Here is a 21,914-nt window from a genome sequence, read left to right as displayed (position 1 = left end):
TCGGGATAGCGCCCGCGCACCGGGCCGATGAACCGAAGTCACATTGCCAAGAACATGCATAAAAATCCGCAACTCATACACCATGGCGTCATACGCGTTCCACAACCTGTCAAGCAGCAGCTGCACTGGCTTCGTGTTTAGCCTCGTCAAAGCAGATACAAATAGCAGCAATGAGAGCGAGATCGACTCCTTGGGCCACAGTGACTGTATACTAGATGCGGAGGAGCATCAGTGAAGTCACAATCAGAGCCGGGAGGACTCACGGTCTGCTGTCCCGCCCATTCACCGAGGGAGAATAGCTTTCTCTCGATGCGTGCTACGGCAGGTCCACTACCGTCTTCGCCGATTGTAATGTCTGCGCTTTGAGACAGGATGCCACCACGGATCGAGATGGTCTCGCGGGCGCCCGTAGAAACGTTGGTGAATTTGGCTCGCATCTTTGTACCAACTGCAAGGAGGTATCGTGAAGCAGAGAGATGGAGAAGATGTGCGGCGTTTCGAATAGCGAAAAGACATGGCAGGACATTGTGTTAGCAGCCGATCGGTTGGACATCCCAAGTGGTCTCACGGCTGAAATGCTTTGTGATGGCGAAGATCTCGCTTCCTCCAGCGTCTTCACCGATCCAAGTGGAATGAATAGCAAGCTGCTTCTTTCTCAAGTGGAAGAGCTCGTTTCCATTAGGATCGGTGATGACTGAGGCTATGATCAGCAAGGGAATGAGGACATCCATCGACGCTACCGACCCACTCTTTCGTTCGCGAAGACTAAATGCTTGTCCTGAGCATCTGCATACAACATTGCCGTCGGTGTCTTTGACGCTGAAATCGTCCTAGTGTCATCAGCCAAGTCATCTCGGTACCAGGATCTTACACCTGTCCACGACATGATCTTCTCCTTGAGTACGAGGGTGGTCGGCCTTCCTGCATAGTAGTGCTGGAACACTCCCAAAGGAGGATTCACAGGAGCCAAAGCCATAGTGGAGGATTGACGCTTTCAATTCTTAATTGATCTGGGGATGACGAGGCCAATGGTCTAGGATGATCCACCCAATGCGTTGGACTGAGATCACAGAGGGAGATAGATGAAGGAAAGAAGCGACATGTGGGATGCACCGCTAGCGGTCATTATGGGGCTTTTGCTCGTGCTTGGCTTTGGCCTCTCGCTCTCGGTTTGCCGTATACCCGAAAGGAGATGAAATGAGATGCAAAACGGGACAAAGTCACAGCTTCCAACTACCGGCCCTTCTGGGTGATCTCATCGAAGCATATACAGATCGCAGCCATCAAAGATAGATCGACACCCTGCGCGACGCTCACTGCGTACTATAAAGTACAGGGAGAGGTGTCAGCATTTGCCAGAAAGAAGAGTCTTTACATGGAACTTACGGTTTGTGCCCCTCCCCATTGACTTTTTGCGAACAACACTCTATCGATATGACCGACCATCGGTCCTTCACCTTCTTCTCCGATGGCAAGATCAGCATTCATCGCTAGGTATCCACCTCGAACAGAGATGACCGTAGGTGCGCCAGTAGCTGCATTGATGAATCTCGCTTTGACCTTGGGTCGAACTGAAATTATGTCAGCAAAGTTGACTGACCTTGTACATTAGCCTCACAGCTCCAGGTGCGCGAAACCTCGAACAACTCGTTCCCGCTTGCATCCTCCCCTTTCCAGAGGGGTAACATAGCGGCGAGCTTTAGTCGTAGGTGGAAGAGGACATTCCCCATGGGATCTGTGATAACTATCGGCATGGGCTCAGCTCAGCATCAAGAGGCTCAAAGGGCTGGAAAAGAGTACACTCACCCATGCGATCTCGCATGCTCATGACTTTGCCTTTACAGATACAGACCACATTCCCGTTGACATCTTTGATTCCAAAGTCATTCTGAGAGCTGTGGTTAGCTTTCCAATCGACACCAAGTTGGACATGACTGACCCCCGTGAACGATCTGATGCGCTCCTTGAGCAGCAGTGTCGTCGGCTGTTGAGCATAGTAGTTTTGGAAGATACCCAGCGGGGGGTTTACCGGCGGAATGGCGAACGACATGGCGACGATTGATTCAACGGGTTGGACGACAGTGGCAACTGTCACGGAGATTGGTGGGGGAGATACTCTGCTCGAAGACTATTGTCTCATCTCATATCTCCAAGACGACGTATGAAGATAGATCTCGGATGCGCATCGCAATATGAGACTTGGATCGCCAGAGGCGCAAAGTCACGCGCGGACAGCGGCCCTGAGCGGCTAAGATGTCTGAAATTAGATCTTCTGGCAGTGCTCTGCAAGTCATCATCATCACGAGTGTTATTGTCGTCATCGAGCAGATCTTGACCTGATACTTTCTAGATATGCTTCATTCACGCGGGGTGCCTCATCGGACAATGGCATCGATATGCGAAGCAAAACGGGATCTGAGAAACGGGTTTCGCTTGGTCTCATCACCAGGGGAGTGACTGAATAACACTCCACTACGGACGTTATACGAAGAACCAGGCTCCTAAACCCAGAGAGCTATAGAGTGCTTGATGCAGCTGTCTTCCCTGCGGCAATGCATGCTCTTTCTCTGACATCCTCCTCTGCTGACAAGCAGGTTGTCTGTCTAGAAAATTTGCTTCCGTCCCTCATGGTCCGGCACGTGGCCACCGAGATCCCAGCAGCTTATTAGCACGCACGAATGAGTCATCTCAACTCGTCACCAGGGCCATTTGCATCTCACTTGATACCGCATACACGATCCATCAATCATGCCTCTTCATCTCCCACATCTGGGCCATCACCGCTCAAATTCACACTCAAATGCTGAAAAGTCCGCTCCTGAATCGTTCATACCTCAAAGAGCGACATCTCCCCGTCTTCAACCTCGAGATGGACCTCTCACCCCGCATCGAACGGCAACGACCGCGTCCACCGTATCGACCAATACAAATTCGTCTTCTGACCAATCCCAGCAGCCTTCTTCCATCCTTCGCAAAGGTCCCACTACCCAGTCTTCCATCTTGACAACTAGCAGCATTGATACGAGTGGTGCTGGATCGTCATCCTCAACTTCAGGTTCGGCATATGTGACGAAAAAGATGAACAGTCTAGCGTTCGACAGGACAGATACCATCTCATCGACGATTGAATCCGATGAAGAGGATGATGGCGGAGCTTCAACTCCAGCTACCTCTGTGTCGAGCTTCGCCGCGCAATGTCCGCTACCTGCATCTTCAGCAAGTCAGAAATTCCCATTCTTTGTCTTGACATTATCCTCGACTTCCACTCTCAGTTTCATAGCTCTGCCACTGGCTATGAGGCCAATCGTCCTTGATGCGGTACAGCGGGCCTGGAAAAAGGGCATTCAAAGGAGTGGAAACGTAGATTATGCCCCGGAATTGATGAAGAAACACAAGGATAAGGGTTGTGAAGGTGGAGTGTGGGAAGTTACGCTGAAGGGCTCATGTTGGATGCCGACAAGTCAGGAGAAAGTCCAGTGAGTGGAGGAAAAGCTGCCTGATCCGGACGAGCGGCTGATTGATTCCCCAGATCCAAACGAATCCTTGTCAATCTTATGACAGAATTTGCTCGAGAGGGCTACAGCCTAACGTCTTCTTTCCGAACGTCCAAGAAAGGTGAGGAGAGCTTCAAAGGGCAGACCATATTTATATATTCACTGACACTCTGCCCAGATTCTGGCAAAGACACGCTCATGTTTCTCCGAGGCGAGCCAGATCCCGTAAGCTATCTTTGTGTGGACTCAGCAGCCACTTATTCAATTCAGGATCCAGTCTTCTTCAGCGTAGCTTTTCATTCTAGCGATAGAGTCTGGATTATCGATTCACCAGCCGACGTGGGTCAGGTCATCGAAGAAGGTATCAAGCAGAGCTGGTTAGATGGCGTCCAAGCAGCCAGGACACGAGAGAGGCATTGTCGAGAGATTCGGCTAAGGGGGAATCCATGTGAGTTGGCAGACGGCGCAGACGGCAATCGCATGATTTGACGTCGCAAGGGGTCGATTGTCACATGATGCTGACCCGTCATATAGGGACCGCTCACTCCACCTCCGCACTCATCTCGGCGAGATGTATCCAGCTGGTCATCATGAAACTCATTACTCACTCTTCGAGAGGTTACGACTTTGTCGGCAGTGTCGACATGGCAGATCTGGAAGAGGGCGAATTGCCGACTACGTTCTACCGGGCCAAATGGGGCCCTGAAAGGGCCGTATGGGATATGGCGGCATGATTGACACAATTTGCAACTGCCTTTTCGCGCAGGCGTCCGCTCATTGTCCGAGTTAGACGTGAGCTTTTCTGTCAATGGATTGCATGATGCCTATATGTATCTATTCGGCCCCTGTCGCCCCTTCGCGATATGGTGCGGGTTCCGCGAACACTCTAGACCGTTGCCTACGGAGCAGCTTCTATGCCCATGAAGATAAGCAGGCACACAACAATGCATGATACGTTGGACAAGCAGACAATGTCATTATGAAGATGTGTTATAACAGGCCCAGATGTGCACTGATTCGATGAGACACGGTGGAGATAGCCTATTCAGCGACATTGGGGTACACTTGAAATCGTCTCTGGATGGTGACGGGGAGATTTCGTCGAGTCGTAGCAAGCATCTCTGGGTCTAAAGGGTTATTCGTGTCAGGGATACTGGTCCTCTAGGCTCTCGGACACAATACTCACCGATGTCCGCGTAAATGATTGTTGGATGCTCGTCCGCCTCGGCCATCACTTCGGCGCTGGGATCAAGTGGTCAGACCAGCTTCGGCCCCATGCTACGTTCCTGCCACTCACAGAGGATTGACGACCATGGTATGACCATACGCCTGATATGAAGCTTCTTTGTTCCTGGCCGGACTACACATGGCCACGTAGATTTGATTGTCCATGGCCCTTGCCTGCTGTAACAATTTCCAATGCATAGGCCCCGTGGTCGTGTTGAAGGCGGAGGGGTAGATCATGGCGATACAACCTTGCCTAGCTGCAATCATAGCCATTTCAGGGAATCGAATATCGTAGCATATACCAAGACCGATCTTTCCAAATGGAGCTTCAAATGTCGTCAACGAGTCTCCTGGACTCAACGTCTCGGACTCTTTAAACGTCTGTCGACCAGGGATATCGATATCGAACAAGTGAACTTTACGATGTTTAGCGACGAGTCGACCCTCCGGATCGTAGACCGTGGCACAGTTGTATATCTTGTCTGTGGATATTTCTCGTTCAGGTATAGATCCGCCAATCAACCAACAGCCGGCACCTCGAGCCATTTCCCGAAGAGCTCTAATAGTTTCGCCTTCATCTAAAGATGATGATGAAGAAGAAGAGGAGCCAGGTTCGGGAACAGGTTCCGAGTACTCCCTAAAGTCTGAAACGGCGTAAGGGCTGTAAGGCAATGGCGTCAGGGGATGCCACACTGATACTTGCCCTGATAACGCACTCACCTGTTCCAGATCTCTGGCAAAACGATCAAGTGAGGCTTTGGCTCGCTCTTCGAAGCTTGCTCGACCGCCTTTCTCGCCAGGTCAATATTGGCGGATTTCACCCTGCCCAACGGGCCAAGCTGGAGCAATGCCAGGCGGAATGGTTTGGCTTGAATCAGGGCCATAGTGCGAGGCTTCTTGCAGATTATTATCAAGCTGGTAGTCTTGTGTCGAGGTGCTGGAAGGGATACGTGACGAGGAATGTCGTACTGCAAGAGTAGGACTCTAATCACACAATCGCGTCTGGAACGACCAAAGTAGATATGACGAAGGAGAGATATACACAAAGGAGAGCCCTGGACCTTGCGACTGACCACACGAGCGGTCTACTCGTAAACGACTTTCTTGAGACTACAGAGGTTCACAGAACCAACGAGTTCCAGCTCGAAGCTTACGACCCGGGCCTGAAAAGACAGACTCTCTAGATCAGGGCAGGTCTACAGGACTCGGTTGAGACTAGCTTACGTGGTATCGTGGCCTGGAAGGGGAAGCTGCGTCCTGAGAGGACCGAATGCAAAGCTCGAGAGGAGGATGAGATTTATGAACAGGTGCGGAGGATGAGGGATGGTCAAGCACAAGATGTAAGGGTTTGTACAGATGAGAAGCAGAAGAAGGTTCGCATTCCGGTCGGATTCTCGAATTGTGATCCCGGAGCTGATAAACCTCGCACTTAGTATACCATCAGCTGACACGTACATATCCTCCCTTCGAATGTCCACAAGTTTGCATAGCATATCACAGAGACCGCACAATGAAGGAAATAAAGGGAAGAGGTATACTAGATTGATGCTATACAGTGTATAAGGTAAGGGAGACGATAAAAAAAGGGGTGGTAGAACAGAAAGAATACTCGTGCACCATGTCTTGCTGCCTGTCAAGTGAGCAGGCAGAAGAACAGGTGATATGTCGTGATGTTATAGGGGTTCTTCGCTCTCCATGAGACCTCCCTGCGCCCCTCTCCGTCCGCATGTATCCGGTGTCCGATGATTCCACCGCGCGAGATGGGACCCAATGCTCCATGTTTACCTTCCGCCACTCCAATGTCTATAGATGCCAACGGCCATGCCAGATCCGACCTCAATTCCTATCTCACAGACCGACGAGGCCGACGCCCAATCCGACGAAGCCAACGACTGCGGCGACCAGTCCTGCTGCTTGCTCCTGGACTCCGCGTCTAGCTGCGCCAATATTCCCAGAGACCTGGCCTGATGAAGCAGCCTCGGCAGCTTCTGCTGATTTCAAGACAACTGAGTTGATCTGAGTCTGATACGAGTTGTAGTTTTGGATAGTTCCTGCGGGAACGATGGCGGTGGCTACGGTGGGGGCCCTGATTACAGAGTCAGTGTATGTGCCTTGTTGTTCTGGGGCTAGTTGACTCACGCTGTAATCGATGCAGTCCAGATCTGAGAGATCCATACACCATCACCAGGGTCGTACCAGTCTGTGTTGGATAATAAGACAACATGTTCGGAATATCTCAACGAGACTCACAAGTTGTCGTCCTCATTGGTGGTGCTGTAGTCTCGACGCCGACAACTCGGGGACCACTGATGACGCGCGGTCAGCATCTCATCGAACAGAGATCAAGATGCTTGGAGAATTCCCGGGTCAGAGATAGGACTCACGTGGTGGTGGTGGGGGCACCGCCCTCTACTGCGTTATTCACCGTCGTTGTCGTCTTCGTGTTCGTCTTGGTGTTTGTTTCCGCGGCTGCACCACCTACGACGAGAGCGGAGCTGGTAATGGTCAGCAATGAACGACGTGAGGCCATGTGGGCAGTTCGAAGATGATGTTGACGTAGGCCTCCTCTCACAACAGGGATGGTCGAGGCAGAAAATGCAACCCGGTACTCACTTTAAAGTAGTTGTGAACTCATCACCCAGTGCGTTGGTGCCGACTGAAATGACGACTGTGTTACCGTTCTACAGGCGGCGGCAGGTCAGTAAACGCTATAGGTTAGGCCGGGAGAAAGTCGATGGAGATCGGGATGTGAATAAGGAGAAATCAAAACTCACGGCCCACTGAAAGAAAGAAGGCGAGTCAGCAACAGTTCCAAGACGATCATGAATGAGATAGAAGAGCTTGCAGCATTCCCGGCGTGCATCGCCGAGCATGGAAGAGAGGAAATGCGGTGGAGAAAGGGATGTTGTGATGGTCTTCTAAAACTCACAGGTAAAGTGATCGTTTCAATCTGGGCCAAAGCGGTCGACGCCAATGCTAATATTCCAATGACGAACGTTCTCATTTTAGATTCTATGTTCTCTGGATGTGAAGGGCGAGCTGATGATGTAGAGTACCAGCGATTAGGAGGATGTAATTGACTGTTGACAAGCAGTCGCGAGATGCCAAGTCTGAATTGCCGCTTGTCCTTTTTTTCTTCCTCCTTCCCCCTATTAAACTTGGCAGAGACCTGTGCTGCGAGTCCAAGAGTTCGAAGAATCCTATCGAGGCGCTAGAGGCGAGTCGTCCTACTCGCGAAGTGACGGATCGAGGGCGATGAGCGTCGAATGAGGTAGAAAGAGTTTGGATGCAGGAGGAGGAGAGAGGGGGCGGGGGTCTGATGACTTATGGGACGACTGGGCTAATATTGAATTGAGAGGCGGGACCCAGGATTGCAACGTTGGTTCAAAGTGTCCACCAAGCGGGGCGTCAAAAGTCCTCCGAGTAGTTTGAGCAGCTTCTCAGGCTTCTCTACCAGTATCCAGGCGGCGATGTGGACTTTCCCTTCCTTGCCAGCAGAAAGTGACAGATGGAGATGATGAATGAGGATGCAGAGTGAGAGAGAGAGACAGAGAGAGAGAGGCGAAAACCTGAATTAGAAAAGGGGGGGTGGAAAAACAAACGTCGCACCCTTTAGGACCCAAATACATTCAAAAATCTCCCAATCTGGAAATAAACAAAGGGTGGTACTATTTTTGGGGGCTGACATGGGATTAGGAAATCGAGTGGCTCGATTAGGAAGACAATTCATAATGGCATTAGGAATCTGTACACAGGTTGAACCAAGCTAATAATATGCATATGACGTCTTGTCTGACAGTGACTCGTGACTGTGTCTAGAGACAAGTGTAACCTCCATCGATGGTGATCTGAGAGCCTGTGATGTACTTGGAGCTGTCGGATGCGAGCAGAACAATCGCTCCCTTGAGGTCGGACGGATCGGCGAGTCGACCCTTGGGACACGGGTTGAGCACATGGCCTAGGCACAGCGTGACAACTTACCATTGGAATTCGATGCAGCCATTCGTCACGCAGGACAGGGTTAGCATCCAAAATGACCTTGGTCAAATTGGTCAGGGTATATCCAGGGCTAGGATGTGAGAGTTAGACTCGGCTGCGAGAGTCATTCAGTTCCACTCACGCGACACAGTTGACTCGAATGTTGTCCTTGGCCCATTCTACGGCCAATGACGAGGCCATGTGCCTCACTGCGGCCTCTGTGCAGTGCGTCAGCATAGGGGACTAAAGACAGAGCTCAGTGCTCACTCGAAAAGTTGTACGGGGTCTGCGGTTGAGGAGCATTGACAATCTGGAAGAGGGATTAGCCAACATGGCCTCGAGGGTCACTCACGTTACCGGACATGGATCCAATGAGAATGATAGAGCCACCTTCCGGCATTCTCTTCTTAGCCTGGAGGGCGCAGAACCACGATCCTAAAGAGACCAGTCAGCAGAGGTTCACCAGAGTGCTGAGAATTCGCCTACCCATGACGTTGATGTCGAGCAACTTTCGAACTTTTTCAGTCGGGTATTCTGTCGCGATGAAGTTCTCCACAATTCCGGCGGCCGTGACCAAGCTATGAGATAGGTTAGTACGACGAGGGGCGCATAGAAGTCCACGGTGCCTCACCACTACGAGCTCGGGTCAGCAACTGTTGAGCTGACACGTCACGGGGACTCACATCAATCTTACTCCCGTAATCCTTCTCGATGGCGTCGAAAGTCTTTGTGACTGATTGCTCGTTCGCGACATCGCATCCGTATCCTTTGGCCTTGATCTCGCCAGGTTCAGCCTCACCGTGGGTGACTGGTGATTTTGTCAGCTTGTCGAGAAGTCAACACATGTCTCGAGCCTACCGAACCACTCTTCCAGGTCTTTTGCAGCCGCCCTGGCATCGGCCTCATTCAGATCGACGATGGCAATGGAAGATGCGCCACTATGAGATGACATGATGCACCATAGAAGCCGAAAGAAAATCAACGGATAATCAAGGGCAAGAGGGATGCTGTCAGCTGTGTTGCCAAGTCATGACAGCGTGCAAACTCACCTTTCGACGAACGTTCGGGCCATCATGTTCCCTAGACCTCTAGCAGCTCCAGTCACGACGCAGACCTTGCCGTCCATTGACAGGCTGGACAGCGTTCGCTTGTTGTGTCTTCCATGGCCGGCTCCAACGACATCGTGTCCTGGATCACCAGCTTTCCATTCCTAACGCAGGCGTCAGTCACTGCATCACCACTGCCCTCCTACAGCACTAGCTTGGGTGGGATGATGGAGAGGAAGGAGTCACGTACACTTGTTTTTGGGTGTTCAAACGTCAATGACTCATCCACAGAAGCCATCTTGGGGTCGACATTCTGCCTGTGTTTTTCGTACTCCAGCCTCGCCTTCTCCTCGTCCTCAGCTTTAAGAACAGGGCTGGAAGGCTTGAGGAAATTTCGAACGAGCTGAGACGCAGCAGGGGATGGAGCCGCCAGTCGACGAGTGGACGGAAGGGCAGAACGAGACAGAATGGTGCGAAGAGCTGACATGTTGAAGTGTTGGAAACGTGGGAGGTGTGTGCACACGCAGAGTGGAGCGTGAAGCAGTAGGTGATAGGAGTCAAGGAGGCAAGAGACACTTCACGAGTACTTGTCTATATGTATATCAGGCCTTTGAAGTGATTTTGTCGATGTGTGGAGTAGATCACAAAGAGATGGATGGAATGTCAGAAATGCTCCACAACCGCAAAACTGACTGGTTCCAACGAGGTCGGCAAATTCCGGAATTATGCCGATTTCTCGGCGTCATTATGACCAAAAGATAAGCGAACCACGTGCATGGAGAGCGTTCGAGCGAGCGTGGCGGGGTCCATGTACAGACGTGGCGGGGGTGTTCAGAGTTTCGCATGATCGGGCAGTTGAAGCACCTTTGATGTTTGCTCCCCTTGGCCGGCCCCTTGTCCTCTTCTGGTGAGCATAGGCTGGATGTCAAGGATGATGCCTAGAATCGCATTCCGCTCCTATGCGCTTTCAGTCCCACCTTTCCTTTCAAGGTTCACGCCTGGTCGGAGCATGCAGTTCTCCCCGCTACCCGTCTCTGAAGCATATATGTGTAACGCATGTGGCTCTCTTGCACGCACTAACGGAGTCAGAAAGTTGACATTCGCTCGACCTGATCATCACGGTAACCGAACGACATCTCAGCCATCATGTCAGGGTATCCAAGTGGGAGGCCCGCATATTACGGGATGCATCACGGAGAAGAAGCGTCGTCTAGCCTACGTATTCTGGAAAATCAAGAGCCTCCCCACTCCTTCGGCGACTGGTCCCTCCCAACGTCCGTCCCAAGGGCTGAGGGGTCTTCGAGTCGGCGAAACACATCTAGGAGAGACTATGCTGCTCAGGCATCTCATATGATGAAGGCTCACAAAGCCAGAAGGTCCCTCGATCGCATTTCAAAGCCCACCGTGGTAACTGGCTCTGGCAGAGGCGCAAATTTTGAGCATTTGGAGCGATACCTCGGGTATGATCTTCCACCTGAGGTCCCGGAAGCTCCGCCAAGAGCCTTATCGGAAGAAACGGAAACTATTCAATCTTCAAGTTGGGTTTCTCCTGAGCAAGGGGACATGTCTGCCTCTAGTGATTTACTTTCGGCTGGCATGCAAGCCATGGATATCTCTACAGGCAGGGAGGATACAGCCAACGATGACGAGAGACGTAAAGCGCGCCAGAGACTGGTACGGATGGGTCTCTGTAAGCCGCTAGAGAAGGTGGGATCGCCGAGCTCCGTGAGGAGCGGGAGACGCAGCAAGAGTGGAGGGACATCTGAACGATCGGCGACATACATACCAAGCGGTCTGTCAAAAGTGAGCTCAACGGAATGATAGTCGGCACTCTTGGTGGCATGGGAAACTCAAAGGAGAATTCGAAGAGCTACCTTCACACAGAATTACTTTATAGAGAAAGTGCAACGATCCTGCTCCCCCATCGAAGACTCTGTTTTACTTTGGGCATCAGTGGACACCGCATCGATGGTCCTGCTACGACGCGCCACAATACTGTCAGTCTGTGACCCTAAGTACGTATACAATGCTGTTCCCACGCTTCAGACACCAGGAATGTCAATTGAAAGGGTAGACTTTCCCCACAGCCAGAGAAGGACGGCGTGAGGGGATCAACCCTGGCCGAACCTCGGTGAGTCTTTTCACGACGAACGTATGAGATCTCTTTCCCGGCCGTGGATGGTCTTGGCAAGGTCGTAGCAAGGTCGACAGAACAATAAGGACCATCAGTGCGGGACGCTGTGGAACAGTCCAATAGACGCACTCCATGTCAAGCGATATCGATTCATTTCTTTCCCTTTAACTGTAACAAGCTGGACTCAGAGAGCGAGATACTTTTTGTTGTACGACAACCCCGCTGCTGTGAGTGAGCAGAAGTGTTCGATTGTGCGCTGAGGTACTACGATTCCCCAGGCACAGCGATGTCAAGAAGACAGAAGGCAGACTCACCATAAGAAGTGAGAAAGGGATCCGCAGACGACACGGACCGCCAGTCTCAAGAGGGACACACTAAGGACGGATGGTAGCCGGCCACAACAATGCTTACCTAGAGTGAGGTGGATTTTCTGATCTGCTTGGTCAAGGAGAGCAGCAGCCATCAGATTGGGAAGCAGCGCTGAAGAAGCTAAAAGAGGCCAATCTCATCAAAGATCCGCCAACTTATACAGCTGCACGACTACTTGCACTGCACTGCGATGTGGTAATCGAGGGATTTCTTGATACCAGCGCAGCCGAGGCAGCTCTTTACGCGACGTTGGTGAGCTACCACGAAGCGGATGAGTAAGTTCATATTGACGATGAGCGAGACCGAGAAGGCGATCATCAACCAGCCAGACTCTGATCACGAGCTTCTCTTGTTTGAGCCAGGCCGCGTGCAGTACGTCATCATTCGAAGGTAGACCATTGTCCTTCAATGGAGGGTTGTTCTGGCCCACGTCCAATGGTCATAATTTCTTCCCAATGCTCACGTTGAAATGCTTTGTGATCCATTGGTTCGCATCTCCTTTGACATGCTGCCCCGTCTGCCATGAAGTGCCTCCAATTCCTCAAATGTGAGCTCAGTTATGATGATGTGAACCATTCATGCCGCTCTTCACTTCTCTACGTGCTCCTATCTCACCCGTGATCAAACCGCAACATCTCGAGTCATATTTCTCACTCGTACAGGCAATCACCATGGCGAATTCTCAAGCGTCAGCCGATAGCTGGGAGGAGGATTTCAAGGCGTGGCAATCAGATCGCCGAAGTGGTAAAGTTAAGGCTCGCAATGAGAGCCGAGATGAGAGAGTACGGAGGTTGCTCCTCTATTCTCAGACCGAAGGTCTACCGCATGCCCCTGAACCACCTTTACCTTCTTCAGGATCGCACGATAACGAACCATTCTTTACAAAGTGGCATCCTTGGGAAGGGTCTGATTCTCGAAAGGATCGGAAGTATGCTACATCAGAGACTGTCCGTCATCCTGAACACAGAGAAGGCTATGTGGGCGATACGAACAGGGATTGGGAAAGCGACCTGGATCGTGACTTTGAGTGGGGACAGAAAAGCGGAGGCTCTCTTGAGGATGATCTTCAGGCTATGGATATCTCGAATGGCAGGGAGCTATCCGAATCGATGTCGAAGGGAAAGCAAAAGGACATGCATTGGAGGAGCTGCGAGGGGCCCGATGAAGACCTGATGGATATTAGTGATCTCGAGAAAATCGCGGATAGTCGCGATTCGGAGGCTGAACTACGAGTCAGGGCCTGGGAGGAGCTAGCAAGCATGGGTCTCAGAAAGCCCTTGAGAATCAGACGTTCTCCTCAGGAGCCTGAGTCAACATGGTTTGGCTCGGACTCCAGTGCTAATAGCGAGCAAGGGGAATCTCGTCGATCTGGGTCCAGCAGGCCGGGATACAGGCCCAGCCGTCTATCAAATGTGGAGACCGTGCAGTGAATGATGTCTGTGAAGCGAGCCTTAGATGATAGTCAGACGCGTGCGTAGCTCATGCATCATGCCACATGCTCTGCGAAGCTGAAATATCCCATCATGGTGGCCTCTCCACAGAGATCTATGTACAGTATGTATGTTACAGTTACAGGAAAGAAATGCATCGATCTCGCTAGACCTGCAGTACCTCTATATACGATCCTGGCTTGGTCGAAGGTCCATGCTTATGGACATTGGTGCTTATTGTTCTCTAGACCTTGCCAAGACCATCCTCGGCCGGGACAGAGCTTCTTATCCGTCCCTCGTAACAATGTATAACTGTATTAATGTATCCTGCTGAGACCCGAAAGCTTCTGAGTGGCATTGCCACACTCGTCAGATCATTTCGCATCAGCTCTTGGGACTGACTGAGTCCTGCGCCATCTTGTCTGCCCAGCTCTGGCTGGCCAAATGGACGATCGCCCGGTGAGAAGTAAGATTGGGGTCGCGCCTCTAAGCACCTCTGAGCTGGTAAGGCTGTGTCTTGCCATGCGTCTCTTTTCAGCCAGCGTGCCAGCAAAGGAGGCAGATTCGATCCTTTCATCACACGAAAGCAGGTAGTCTGTCAGATTCGCCGCTGGTTTCTACCTACATATATGGCCAGGATGAGGCGAACGAGAGCTACCAGGGAACGTCTCTACTACCTTCTCATCATTCGACGCCTTGCAGTATGTCGGACGAGCTCGGGGATGCGAATGCATCAAGCAAACTCGAGCTGCACATGCGTGGCCTGAGGCTGAGTGACCAAACCAGCCAAGAGGAGTCTCATCGTTCATTCACCGATGAAGAACGTTCTGAACAGTCAGAGGTACAGAGTCCGACCGAAGGCCGACTAGTGGACATTAACATGGATGTAGAAGATGGAGATCCCCTCAATGTACCCGTTGAGACAACGAACGAAGACATCGAAGCATCCCAACATCCACCGACACCAGAAAGGTGGGATCCTTGGGCAGAGGCAGATCCATGTCTTGGTCATACCGCGATCTCTGGCAACCAAACGTCCCAGCTGCAATCTCGGAACGATGCTTTGAGCGTACGAAGGCTGTCAAACGCAAGGTTGAGATCATTGCAGCCCCTCCAAGGTCGAGGTCGAGTCACGAAAAAGTCACACTTGCCCAGATCACACGCACACCGGCGTACCTCCACAAGACGTGGTCACAATAGATCCAGTACTTCATCGCTGGAAATGAGTCTGCGAGAAGCCGACGCGATTTGGCTCACTGACAACCGAACAACTTCTCCAGTTCAAGAGGACCTTTCTGAGGAGCATGAACCTGGAACAGACGGTGACCAAGAAGACGACTCCTCCACGATGAACCACCAGCGAGATATCAGATCATCTGTTCAGACTCCTGATTCGTCTAAAGAGTCTAGCGATGCCGAGCATCCGGAGGAATGAGTCAGTGCCATGGCCTTGTGCACGGTCTGAAAGTTCACTTGTTCCGTAGACGACGTGAAGGGGCACAATTGGACGAGATAGCTTGAATGACGTGCATCGCGTAGCCCATGCTATCCACTTAATGATTCGTTCAGAATCGGCGTTTGTGTATCGCTTTGCTGATGTGACGACAGATATGAATGACGCAGAAATTACGATCACTCTGCTCGGGCCCAGTCGTACTGTTTCGAAGAGCTCCAATCCTGACATCGCTCCTACGAAAACGACGATCAAGCCTTTCACCTGGCAAAGTAGTGTTCCCTATCATGTCTGAGAGCACTCCATCAGCAGATCCGCTCCTATGTTGAGGAATGGTATACGAGGCCTGTCAGTGGACAACAACGTCGAGTCAGCGTCGGATGATAATCCAAACATTGACTCCGCGGATCCAGCTCGCCTCCTTCGCTCACCTCTAGCTCGACTTCTTCAGAGGAGTCTGACGTGGACTCGCGGGAAGCGTCGGCTCAACTGGAGTTCGCGGCGACGACTCGGGTGACGATCTTCGATCCCGAAAAATCCTGTTGTGTTGGACGGTGACGTTGCCCGTTCGGAAATGATGGCCTCGTTGCTCTCTACCCAGAGTATGAGTCGAGAATCTGAAAGAAGGAGGCAAGGGAACGGGACGCGGCGTGGGAGTGTCTTACAGCCGGGATCCCATCTGCGAGGCATCAGTCTACCCCTAATTAGTCATCGACGGAATCATGGATCGACTCAAGCTCAGCGTGCGATGCGATCTTCTTGGCTTGGCGGCGTCTTAGGCCTCAGCATGAAGCGTGCGACTCTCGTAGATTCCTCAGATGGACGAGAGGTTTTCATCATCGAGAGATCTATCGAGGGTGCGTTAAATGCGATTCCGCATGGCGAGGGATGCGGGAGAGATCGGTCCCAGATGGAGATAGTCCAGCGAGCCAGAAGCGCCGGGAAATGCGAACATCCTGTATGCCATGTTGAGAAAGTCGAGCTGAAGCACGCTCCGATCTGAACGAGTTGTGGACATTTTCACTGATAATGGGAATGATCGTATGCTATGCAATGGGGTGTTATACAATGACATTACAAGACCTGCGATGGGTTAGGCCTCCCTTGTCAAATCGAGAATTGAAGCTCACCTTTGGCGCTATACTAAGGATTTTCGCCCATCGACCTCCAGGCACACCAGCATCCGCTACATCTTTCAGAGCCTGAGAAACGGGTCCAGATACTCGACTGCCCATCATTTCACCCTTATTGTTTAAAAGCACGCACGCGGAATCGTCGAACCTGCAACAGAGAAAATCTCAATGACTGTACAGGAGCCAAGCTGGGTGAGCTCACCGTATCTGTGTTCCATCCGGTCTCATCTCTGACTTCTTGCACCTCACGATGACAGCTTTAGCCATATCTCCTTTCCGTAACCTGTTCGTATTGGGTTTGTTGTCGCCTGTAGTCACCGTCCGGGATTTCTTGACTACCACTTTGATCATGTCCCCTAGGTTATGTATCAGCAAGGTACACAGCGATATGCTTTCAATTCTGACTCACCCACTGTGCCCGTTCCTACCGACTTCTTCGCCTTGGTCTTCACTTTATACACATTGATCAATTCGGCTCGGGTGACGCCGGTGTTGTCGATCACCTGGTGATCAGGTCAGTGATATGCAGAGACTGTCGTGCATGTGCCTCCTCACATTCAGGACCGACTTGAGTCCCAGCATGATTTCGTGGTGTCGGTGACCTGTGAGCCGTTCGTGGTTGTCAATACGCCGTGAGGCTCATCATCTCTCAAAAAGTCCAACCGAGATCTTGAATATTGGGTTGACCCTATTTTCCTCGGATTTTATCCCAAAGATCCTTGTGCCTGGCAACACCTCTGGACGCGATCTGACACTCATCTATCCCTAATAGTCATTGACAACTCTGCCCGTAGCGTAGGCGAGCATCTGCAGCTAGAGCTCAGAGGAGATCACTTGTCCTGCCAGCTCAATATGCCGAGCTATACGCCTGGACTCGAATGGCCGCGGTCTGATGGGGACCAAACCACCTGGCCATCAGGAGACGAGCTTAAACCGTCGACCAGTAGCAATTGGTGGAAGAAGTGTGAGGCCCCTCATGACAAGATCGAGTTGTACGAGGCGAAGATTGGCAAGCTCGTTGCCGATAAGCTTGGAATCAAGGGTGAGTGATTCAGAGTCCGGTCGGCATTCGTCAAGCATTCTTGGTGGCACATTCACCGACGGCTTCCGTCCCTGCATTTGGTCCTTGCTGACGGCTTTGGCAGCCGCTTCGTACCGCATGCCATTACCGCCTGGATACGCCTTATTTGAGCATCACAAGCCGCAGCCGGGTGGAGGAGAGCGTGTAGACACTTACCTGAGAGTGAGCAATACCTGTCAGTCGCCAAGCTGGTTGCTAAATTCATCACCCAGGGATGCCCGCACATTGGCAGGGTTGGTCGGAGCGTGTCATCGTCGCGAAGCGCTACTGACTTGTATTTCAGAGACAGTTCCGAAGTACGAACGAATTCCAGCCTCATGTGCTTTGGCTGATGGACACCTCTAAACCACTTGGGGATCATACTACGGTGAGTAGGCGAACTGACTACAAGGGATGCTGAAATCACAAAAGTGCGCATGTATCTATAACAATTCATCGGAAGCAGCCAAGGCGAAGAAAGCGGGTCATGGCACAGGCACACCCACTGCTGGTGTCAAGCGACCTGCGGGAGGAGCGTCACCGACCAAGAGGCAGAAAAAGGCGGCCACGGACCCAGTAGACGATGAATTTGACGGCAAAAGCGGAATCATACCTGAGCGAGCATTAGACATGAAGACTCATCGACGATTCCGCAAAGGAGAGCTCGTTTGGTTCAGAGTACAGACCATCAATCCGCCCGCCTCCGCTTCGTCCACCTCCTCCTCCAAAACTTCCCTTCCACCTATCACTCACTGGCCGGGTCTCGTAGCCAACATTGTCACCAAGGCGAGATCGGATCCATCCGCAGCGAATGTTGCGGGTGCGTCTTTGTCAACAGCGTGGTCAATCGTAGGCGGCAAAGTCCCTGAGGCTTTGCAAACAGCTCGAACCACTTACACATACGAATATCATGTGAGACCGCTTGGTCTGTTCAACCCAGCTAGTGAGGTCGTGGAGACCAGTGACAACCTATTACCGTGGGCTATGGGGAAAGAGCTGCTGGGCGGACCGAAAGGCTGGGATATGCTGGGGAAGGAAGGGACGAGGATTCTGCAAGAAGGTGTAGCTAAGGAATTGGAGCAGGACAAGCTGAATGGTGTCAGCATGCCGACTGATGAGCAAGGCTGGGACGAGCGATGGAGGAACAATTGGGCACAGAGGTGGGGATTCAAGGAGAAACCGCTGGCATGGGATTTGGCTGCATTCCGCTTGTCTTTGGGTCTGAAGATTGCAGTGGTCAGTCGGAGCTTGTTTTGATACTGAGAAGAAGCTGAAATACGATCAGAACATCACCAACTGCTGGACTCAGACGGACAAGATTGACCTGATACCTGGAGCGGACATCAATCCAGAGGATCTGCAAGCGATTACTGCTCAGCGGAAGACATTGTATCAGGGTCTCTGGTGGGGCGGAGAGAGATTGTGGCTGGAGGATATGGTCAGGTTGAAGCGGAAGCGTGGCGACTTGCCCTCGGAAGATCTGGGAGAACCTTCTGAAGCAGGAGCTTTGGGCAGAGCGGTCATGTTCAAGATCAGGTGAGTTCATCGCTTAACACGAAGGTCTCACAACGATCCAGGATGATCACTTTGGAGATATCGCCAGATTCAACTCCGGAACAGCACTCATGGCGGTGCTTGCTGTATGGAGATGTCTTTGAGGTTGTCAACTATCAGAGTGACAAGCCAGCCACATGGGTCATTGCCCAGAATGGCACAGAGGAATCTCTGACCTTGACGCATCCCGCTGCGAAAGGCTACTCCTATCATCAATTGAATGACGCTGGCTCAGAGGTCACTGTGGATATCATGGGTAAGTGGGGTCCTTGGCACACGTATCACGCATTGACATGGTGGAAGACGTCGCTGGGCGTATATATCACGATTTGCTAGAACCTACGACACAGAAATGGTTTACCTCTACATCCTTGTCGAATGAGTCCAACAGAACTCGAACGCCCCCGGGTGATGTCGCACAAGCCTTGGCCGGACTCAAACCTGGATCGACAGTTGAGAGCAAGTCTGAAAGGTGGAAGGGTGAGTAATATCTAACCCTGAATTTGAAACTTTGTTGACGTCCTCCACAGAGGATCTCTTCACCATTGTCACCCAGTCCAACAAGCTTGCCGAGAATCAGATGAGGAAGTTCTACATGCGATTGGTCAATCCAGCCGTGGCAACCACAAATACCGCCGCTGCGAACGGAGGCGTGACGGATGGCGACGTCGCGATGAGAGAATCAACGAATGGAGCTGGTGCCAGCCAGTGAGGCAGACTCAGTGCGAAGCGCTCCGCTACCGCGTCAAGCCGAAGAAAGGCGCGACCGTGATGAGAAGAGGAATGTGAGGATGCGAAAGAGCGCCGGAAAGGAGTACATATTCTGTCAGATACCGTACCGAAATCACCTCACTGTTCATCACGAATCCCGAGTCATGACATCCAAATGATACGCCCAACTAGTCGGATATCCGTTACAACGGAGAATCCTGTTTGCGTAAATTTGCAGGTTCGTTGCTCCAGTTCTTCGCTGCCGGACCTCTCACTGAACATCATAATCTCATTCGAATCGACAATCATGCTCAAGACGGCGCTGCGAGCCATCAATAAGACTTCTTTCGAAAGTCGGGCGTCCCAAATCTACTGGGCCAGACCCTTGAGTTCGTCCAGCTCCTTATGGGTGACGAGACCTAAGTCGAGCGCATCGAGCTCAGAATCGACCAGGCCTCCCCGATCGGTAGAAGAGGCCAGATCACAAGCATGGTATCTTGAAGACGAGCCATCACCGTCTCGATCCAGTGCTCCAGAATCATCGTCTCGTCGACAACCTGTTTTCACAACATTCGATCCATCTCGCACTACATCCGATTCAGAAGTTCAACCTATTCAACCTCTCGATCCCTCGGCCCCAGACTGGTTGAGGCCCTTACACGACTTCATGACTTCCGAACAAGCGGCAGAAGTCTTGGAAAGTCATACGGTGGTGTTCATGCCTACTATCCGATCCCCCTCGGTGCGGCCAGACGAGGAGATCAGAGGGGAAGGATCGCCTGGACCTCTATGGGATTGGGTCGTCGCTGGTGTGGTCAAGGGAACAGGTAAAGGAGTGGTCGGTAGAGCAGACCGAGCGGTCCGTCGATGGGTTAGTTGACGTGATAGTGGTCGACTAGTCATCCCGCTGAGCCTGCGATACTTTCTTTAGCTCCGAGACAATCCCTCAATCGGAAAGGTCGAGACATTTTCCAACTCGAATGATCGACGATCGTCTGGCAAATTTCCTAGAATTCCTGAAGACTCAGATTGGTCTCTTATATGTCTGCCCAATCGGAAACTCTGTATCAATCTCTTCACTGCAGAGGGAAGAGAACACTGGGATCTCGAAGAGCTATGGACGGGCCAATCAAAGCTGAAAATCAAGAGGGCTCCAGAAGCCGAGGAACAGGTGTCTAGTTTCTTCGAGACACGCGCAACATATGACAGTCGTCGACTGTGGTAGGGCGTACATTTCAGGTCACTCGCAGCAGTACCGTAGCTCGACAGCAGTAACGTTCATACCGATAATGCCTTCAATGCATGTAGTGCCGGCTCCAAAGCATCTAAAAGGAGTTCCCGGAAGCAGAGGAGCTTCCACCATTTTTGAGCGCATTGTACCTCCTCGAACGCAACTCATCATCTCGAGGATCTACTCCTTGAGCTTGTATCCTATCAAATGACGCCGTCCAATGATCTCGCCAATGCTGAAGATCCCATACGCTTCAAGAACCTGCAAAGAAGGTGTCAATATAGAACGCTAGATCTGTTTTTAAAAGACGACTCACAGCGACAGCTACACCAGCCAATCCACCCTTTGTAAACAGACTGAGCCAAAAGTCTGCGCTGATTGCTTTTGACCAGATCTGAGCATATGCTCGAGTCCAAGCGCTGAGCTCAGTAGGGAAAGCAAGTTTTTCGACCTGGTAGACCTGTCGTAGAATAGAGGTGAAGACTTTGAAGTTGAAAACGATGGGCTCGCGGTAGGCTGGCAGATCAAAGGGTGTTCGAGCGAGGAAATGGTCACGAGAGGTCCAAAATTGGGATTTTGTAAGACGAAAGACGCAGAGTTTAGGCAACGACCAAGTCATGACGAGTTGCAAGGGAAAAGTTGACAATCAATCAGCACCATCCTACAAGCACACGGTTCACTCACCTCCTAAGGCACCTCCTACACGGTCACCAATGGGTCCAGCGATTCTCTGAAGAGTCGCAGTGCCTTGGTTGAGAACCTTTTGAGCCGAGTCTACAGCCTTTTGGACTTGAGCATTTGAGGAAGCAGCGCTAGCAGATGAAGAGGCCGCAGACGAGCTGGAGGACGCGGAGGAGGAGGACGACGAAGAGGGAGTGGAGGAGTTGAAGCGTCTTCCAGCTAGTCTGACCTGCCTCAATGGCTTGAGAGCGTGACGCATGATGAGCAGAGATGATCCAGCGACCTTTGAAGTCGTTGCTTGCCCTATTACTACTTGATCATGAGCTTCTGCTGTGAAAAGTCCGGAAGGTGCCGATATGAGCGAGGGTCGGCGTTATCCGGCGTTATCATCAGTGTGGCACACCTTGTTTCAT

General features: G+C 51.6%; 13 protein-coding genes across 13 annotated transcripts; 6 read left to right on the top strand and 7 right to left on the bottom strand.

Moving 5' to 3' along the window:
* Positions 1–39: 39 nt before the first annotated feature.
* On the bottom strand, positions 40–1,084 carry BD324DRAFT_632864 (tubby C-terminal-like domain-containing protein). The gene is made up of 5 exons (XM_022016566.1): positions 872–1,084; positions 749–830; positions 569–694; positions 264–448; positions 40–211 (listed from the first exon to the last, which is right to left on the bottom strand). The coding sequence occupies exons 1-5, from the start codon at positions 974–976 to the stop codon at positions 110–112; spliced, it is 600 nt and encodes a 199-aa protein (XP_021869633.1). The 5' UTR covers positions 977–1,084; the 3' UTR covers positions 40–109.
* Positions 1,085–1,104: 20 nt separating this feature from the next.
* On the bottom strand, positions 1,105–2,265 carry BD324DRAFT_99333 (tubby C-terminal-like domain-containing protein). Its single transcript, XM_022019295.1, has 5 exons — positions 1,940–2,265; positions 1,807–1,888; positions 1,619–1,735; positions 1,387–1,571; positions 1,105–1,302 (listed from the first exon to the last, which is right to left on the bottom strand). Exons 1-5 carry the CDS (start codon positions 2,048–2,050, stop codon positions 1,234–1,236), a joined length of 564 nt encoding a protein of 187 aa, XP_021869632.1. The 5' UTR covers positions 2,051–2,265; the 3' UTR covers positions 1,105–1,233.
* Positions 2,266–2,748: 483 nt separating this feature from the next.
* BD324DRAFT_582319 (hypothetical protein) lies at positions 2,749–4,228 on the top strand (the record flags this gene model as incomplete). The annotated part of the gene is made up of 5 exons (XM_022013553.1): positions 2,749–3,476; positions 3,530–3,615; positions 3,673–3,719; positions 3,765–3,942; positions 4,029–4,228. The coding sequence occupies 5 exons, from the start codon at positions 2,749–2,751 to the stop codon at positions 4,226–4,228; spliced, it is 1,239 nt and encodes a 412-aa protein (XP_021869631.1).
* Positions 4,229–4,535: 307 nt separating this feature from the next.
* Positions 4,536–5,605, bottom strand: BD324DRAFT_582157 (hydrolase; the record flags this gene model as incomplete). Its single annotated transcript, XM_022013546.1, has 4 exons — positions 4,536–4,621; positions 4,681–4,736; positions 4,792–5,382; positions 5,442–5,605. The coding sequence occupies 4 exons, from the start codon at positions 5,603–5,605 to the stop codon at positions 4,536–4,538; spliced, it is 897 nt and encodes a 298-aa protein (XP_021869630.1).
* Positions 5,606–6,569: 964 nt separating this feature from the next.
* On the bottom strand, positions 6,570–7,725 carry BD324DRAFT_652567 (hypothetical protein; the record flags this gene model as incomplete). Its single annotated transcript, XM_022018517.1, has 6 exons — positions 6,570–6,807; positions 6,861–6,921; positions 6,972–7,027; positions 7,106–7,216; positions 7,335–7,402; positions 7,651–7,725. The coding sequence occupies 6 exons, from the start codon at positions 7,723–7,725 to the stop codon at positions 6,570–6,572; spliced, it is 609 nt and encodes a 202-aa protein (XP_021869629.1).
* Positions 7,726–8,401: 676 nt separating this feature from the next.
* On the bottom strand, positions 8,402–10,438 carry BD324DRAFT_632835 (putative d-arabinitol 2-dehydrogenase). The gene is made up of 11 exons (XM_022016565.1): positions 9,996–10,438; positions 9,749–9,909; positions 9,558–9,637; positions 9,383–9,507; positions 9,331–9,332; positions 9,186–9,277; positions 9,052–9,134; positions 8,967–9,009; positions 8,842–8,917; positions 8,703–8,790; positions 8,402–8,653 (listed from the first exon to the last, which is right to left on the bottom strand). The coding sequence occupies exons 1-11, from the start codon at positions 10,230–10,232 to the stop codon at positions 8,537–8,539; spliced, it is 1,104 nt and encodes a 367-aa protein (XP_021869628.1). The 5' UTR covers positions 10,233–10,438; the 3' UTR covers positions 8,402–8,536.
* A 391-nt stretch (positions 10,439–10,829) lies between these two features.
* BD324DRAFT_98394 (hypothetical protein) lies at positions 10,830–11,685 on the top strand. Its single transcript, XM_022019294.1, has one exon. It carries the CDS (start codon positions 10,892–10,894, stop codon positions 11,564–11,566), a length of 675 nt encoding a protein of 224 aa, XP_021869627.1. The 5' UTR covers positions 10,830–10,891; the 3' UTR covers positions 11,567–11,685.
* A 1,141-nt stretch (positions 11,686–12,826) lies between these two features.
* Positions 12,827–13,678, top strand: BD324DRAFT_652565 (hypothetical protein; the record flags this gene model as incomplete). The annotated part of the gene is made up of 1 exon (XM_022018516.1): positions 12,827–13,678. The coding sequence occupies one exon, from the start codon at positions 12,827–12,829 to the stop codon at positions 13,676–13,678; it is 852 nt and encodes a 283-aa protein (XP_021869626.1).
* Positions 13,679–14,381: 703 nt separating this feature from the next.
* Positions 14,382–15,113, top strand: BD324DRAFT_652564 (hypothetical protein; the record flags this gene model as incomplete). Its single annotated transcript, XM_022018515.1, has 1 exon — positions 14,382–15,113. One exon carries the CDS (start codon positions 14,382–14,384, stop codon positions 15,111–15,113), a length of 732 nt encoding a protein of 243 aa, XP_021869625.1.
* Positions 15,114–16,164: 1,051 nt separating this feature from the next.
* BD324DRAFT_632820 (putative mitochondrial 54S ribosomal protein YmL38/YmL34) lies at positions 16,165–16,901 on the bottom strand. Its single transcript, XM_022016564.1, has 5 exons — positions 16,820–16,901; positions 16,674–16,767; positions 16,467–16,620; positions 16,262–16,412; positions 16,165–16,214 (listed from the first exon to the last, which is right to left on the bottom strand). The coding sequence occupies exons 1-5, from the start codon at positions 16,844–16,846 to the stop codon at positions 16,206–16,208; spliced, it is 435 nt and encodes a 144-aa protein (XP_021869624.1). The 5' UTR covers positions 16,847–16,901; the 3' UTR covers positions 16,165–16,205.
* A 59-nt stretch (positions 16,902–16,960) lies between these two features.
* Positions 16,961–19,775, top strand: BD324DRAFT_632818 (hypothetical protein). The gene is made up of 9 exons (XM_022016563.1): positions 16,961–17,306; positions 17,410–17,507; positions 17,558–17,578; positions 17,629–17,712; positions 17,757–18,560; positions 18,610–18,860; positions 18,902–19,134; positions 19,182–19,358; positions 19,409–19,775. The coding sequence occupies exons 1-9, from the start codon at positions 17,117–17,119 to the stop codon at positions 19,588–19,590; spliced, it is 2,040 nt and encodes a 679-aa protein (XP_021869623.1). The 5' UTR covers positions 16,961–17,116; the 3' UTR covers positions 19,591–19,775.
* BD324DRAFT_632813 (hypothetical protein) lies at positions 19,773–20,878 on the top strand. Its single transcript, XM_022016562.1, has 2 exons — positions 19,773–20,460; positions 20,521–20,878. The coding sequence occupies exons 1-2, from the start codon at positions 19,897–19,899 to the stop codon at positions 20,812–20,814; spliced, it is 858 nt and encodes a 285-aa protein (XP_021869622.1). The 5' UTR covers positions 19,773–19,896; the 3' UTR covers positions 20,815–20,878.
* On the bottom strand, positions 20,879–21,894 carry BD324DRAFT_632812 (hypothetical protein). The gene is made up of 3 exons (XM_022016561.1): positions 21,505–21,894; positions 21,137–21,336; positions 20,879–21,081 (listed from the first exon to the last, which is right to left on the bottom strand). Exons 1-3 carry the CDS (start codon positions 21,758–21,760, stop codon positions 21,001–21,003), a joined length of 537 nt encoding a protein of 178 aa, XP_021869621.1. The 5' UTR covers positions 21,761–21,894; the 3' UTR covers positions 20,879–21,000.
* Between the last annotated feature and the right edge of the window lie 20 nt (positions 21,895–21,914).

This window comes from Kockovaella imperatae (assembly GCF_002102565.1).
Source record: "Kockovaella imperatae strain NRRL Y-17943 chromosome Unknown BD324scaffold_11, whole genome shotgun sequence".
NCBI classification, from domain to species: Eukaryota; Fungi; Basidiomycota; class Tremellomycetes; order Tremellales; family Cuniculitremaceae; genus Kockovaella; species Kockovaella imperatae.
Note: the sequence above shows the minus strand (reverse complement) of the source record. Positions and strands in the feature narration are given on the sequence as shown.

What these genes read in the sequence shown, in the direction of transcription:
- BD324DRAFT_632864 (XM_022016566.1), bottom strand. Translation starts at nt 976, where the DNA reads ATGGCTTTGGCTCCTGTGAATCCTCCTTTGGGAGTGTTCCAGCACTAC. An exon ending in CATCACAAAGCATTTCAGCC is followed by an intron (nt 449 to 568) that starts GTGAGACCACTT and finishes ACCTCCTTGCAG; the next exon opens with TTGGTACAAAGATGCGAGCC. An exon ending in AATGGGCGGGACAGCAGACC is followed by an intron (nt 212 to 263) that starts GTGAGTCCTCCC and finishes CTCCGCATCTAG; the next exon opens with TATACAGTCACTGTGGCCCA.
- BD324DRAFT_99333 (XM_022019295.1), bottom strand. Translation starts at nt 2,050, where the DNA reads ATGTCGTTCGCCATTCCGCCGGTAAACCCCCCGCTGGGTATCTTCCAA. An exon ending in GCATCAGATCGTTCACGGGG is followed by an intron (nt 1,889 to 1,939) that starts GTCAGTCATGTC and finishes CACAGCTCTCAG; the next exon opens with AATGACTTTGGAATCAAAGA. An exon ending in GAGCATGCGAGATCGCATGG is followed by an intron (nt 1,736 to 1,806) that starts GTGAGTGTACTC and finishes TAGTTATCACAG; the next exon opens with ATCCCATGGGGAATGTCCTC.
- BD324DRAFT_632835 (XM_022016565.1), bottom strand. Translation starts at nt 10,232, where the DNA reads ATGTCAGCTCTTCGCACCATTCTGTCTCGTTCTGCCCTTCCGTCCACT. An exon ending in GCCCGAACGTTCGTCGAAAG is followed by an intron (nt 9,638 to 9,748) that starts GTGAGTTTGCAC and finishes GTCATCTCATAG; the next exon opens with TGGCGCATCTTCCATTGCCA. An exon ending in TTGGATCCATGTCCGGTAAC is followed by an intron (nt 9,010 to 9,051) that starts GTGAGTGACCCT and finishes TCCCTCTTCCAG; the next exon opens with ATTGTCAATGCTCCTCAACC.
- BD324DRAFT_98394 (XM_022019294.1), top strand. Translation starts at nt 10,892, where the DNA reads ATGTCAGGGTATCCAAGTGGGAGGCCCGCATATTACGGGATGCATCAC.
- BD324DRAFT_632820 (XM_022016564.1), bottom strand. Translation starts at nt 16,846, where the DNA reads ATGCTGGGACTCAAGTCGGTCCTGAAT. An exon ending in GACTCAAGTCGGTCCTGAAT is followed by an intron (nt 16,768 to 16,819) that starts GTGAGGAGGCAC and finishes CCTGATCACCAG; the next exon opens with GTGATCGACAACACCGGCGT. An exon ending in GGTAGGAACGGGCACAGTGG is followed by an intron (nt 16,621 to 16,673) that starts GTGAGTCAGAAT and finishes TACATAACCTAG; the next exon opens with GGGACATGATCAAAGTGGTA.
- BD324DRAFT_632818 (XM_022016563.1), top strand. Translation starts at nt 17,117, where the DNA reads ATGCCGAGCTATACGCCTGGACTCGAATGGCCGCGGTCTGATGGGGAC. An exon ending in GGTCACTGTGGATATCATGG is followed by an intron (nt 19,135 to 19,181) that starts GTAAGTGGGGTC and finishes ACATGGTGGAAG; the next exon opens with ACGTCGCTGGGCGTATATAT. An exon ending in CAAGTCTGAAAGGTGGAAGG is followed by an intron (nt 19,359 to 19,408) that starts GTGAGTAATATC and finishes CGTCCTCCACAG; the next exon opens with AGGATCTCTTCACCATTGTC.
- BD324DRAFT_632813 (XM_022016562.1), top strand. Translation starts at nt 19,897, where the DNA reads ATGCTCAAGACGGCGCTGCGAGCCATCAATAAGACTTCTTTCGAAAGT. An exon ending in ACCGAGCGGTCCGTCGATGG is followed by an intron (nt 20,461 to 20,520) that starts GTTAGTTGACGT and finishes TACTTTCTTTAG; the next exon opens with CTCCGAGACAATCCCTCAAT.
- BD324DRAFT_632812 (XM_022016561.1), bottom strand. Translation starts at nt 21,760, where the DNA reads ATGCGTCACGCTCTCAAGCCATTGAGGCAGGTCAGACTAGCTGGAAGA. An exon ending in TGTAGGAGGTGCCTTAGGAG is followed by an intron (nt 21,337 to 21,504) that starts GTGAGTGAACCG and finishes TTGATCTGCCAG; the next exon opens with CCTACCGCGAGCCCATCGTT. An exon ending in TGGCTGGTGTAGCTGTCGCT is followed by an intron (nt 21,082 to 21,136) that starts GTGAGTCGTCTT and finishes CCTTCTTTGCAG; the next exon opens with GTTCTTGAAGCGTATGGGAT.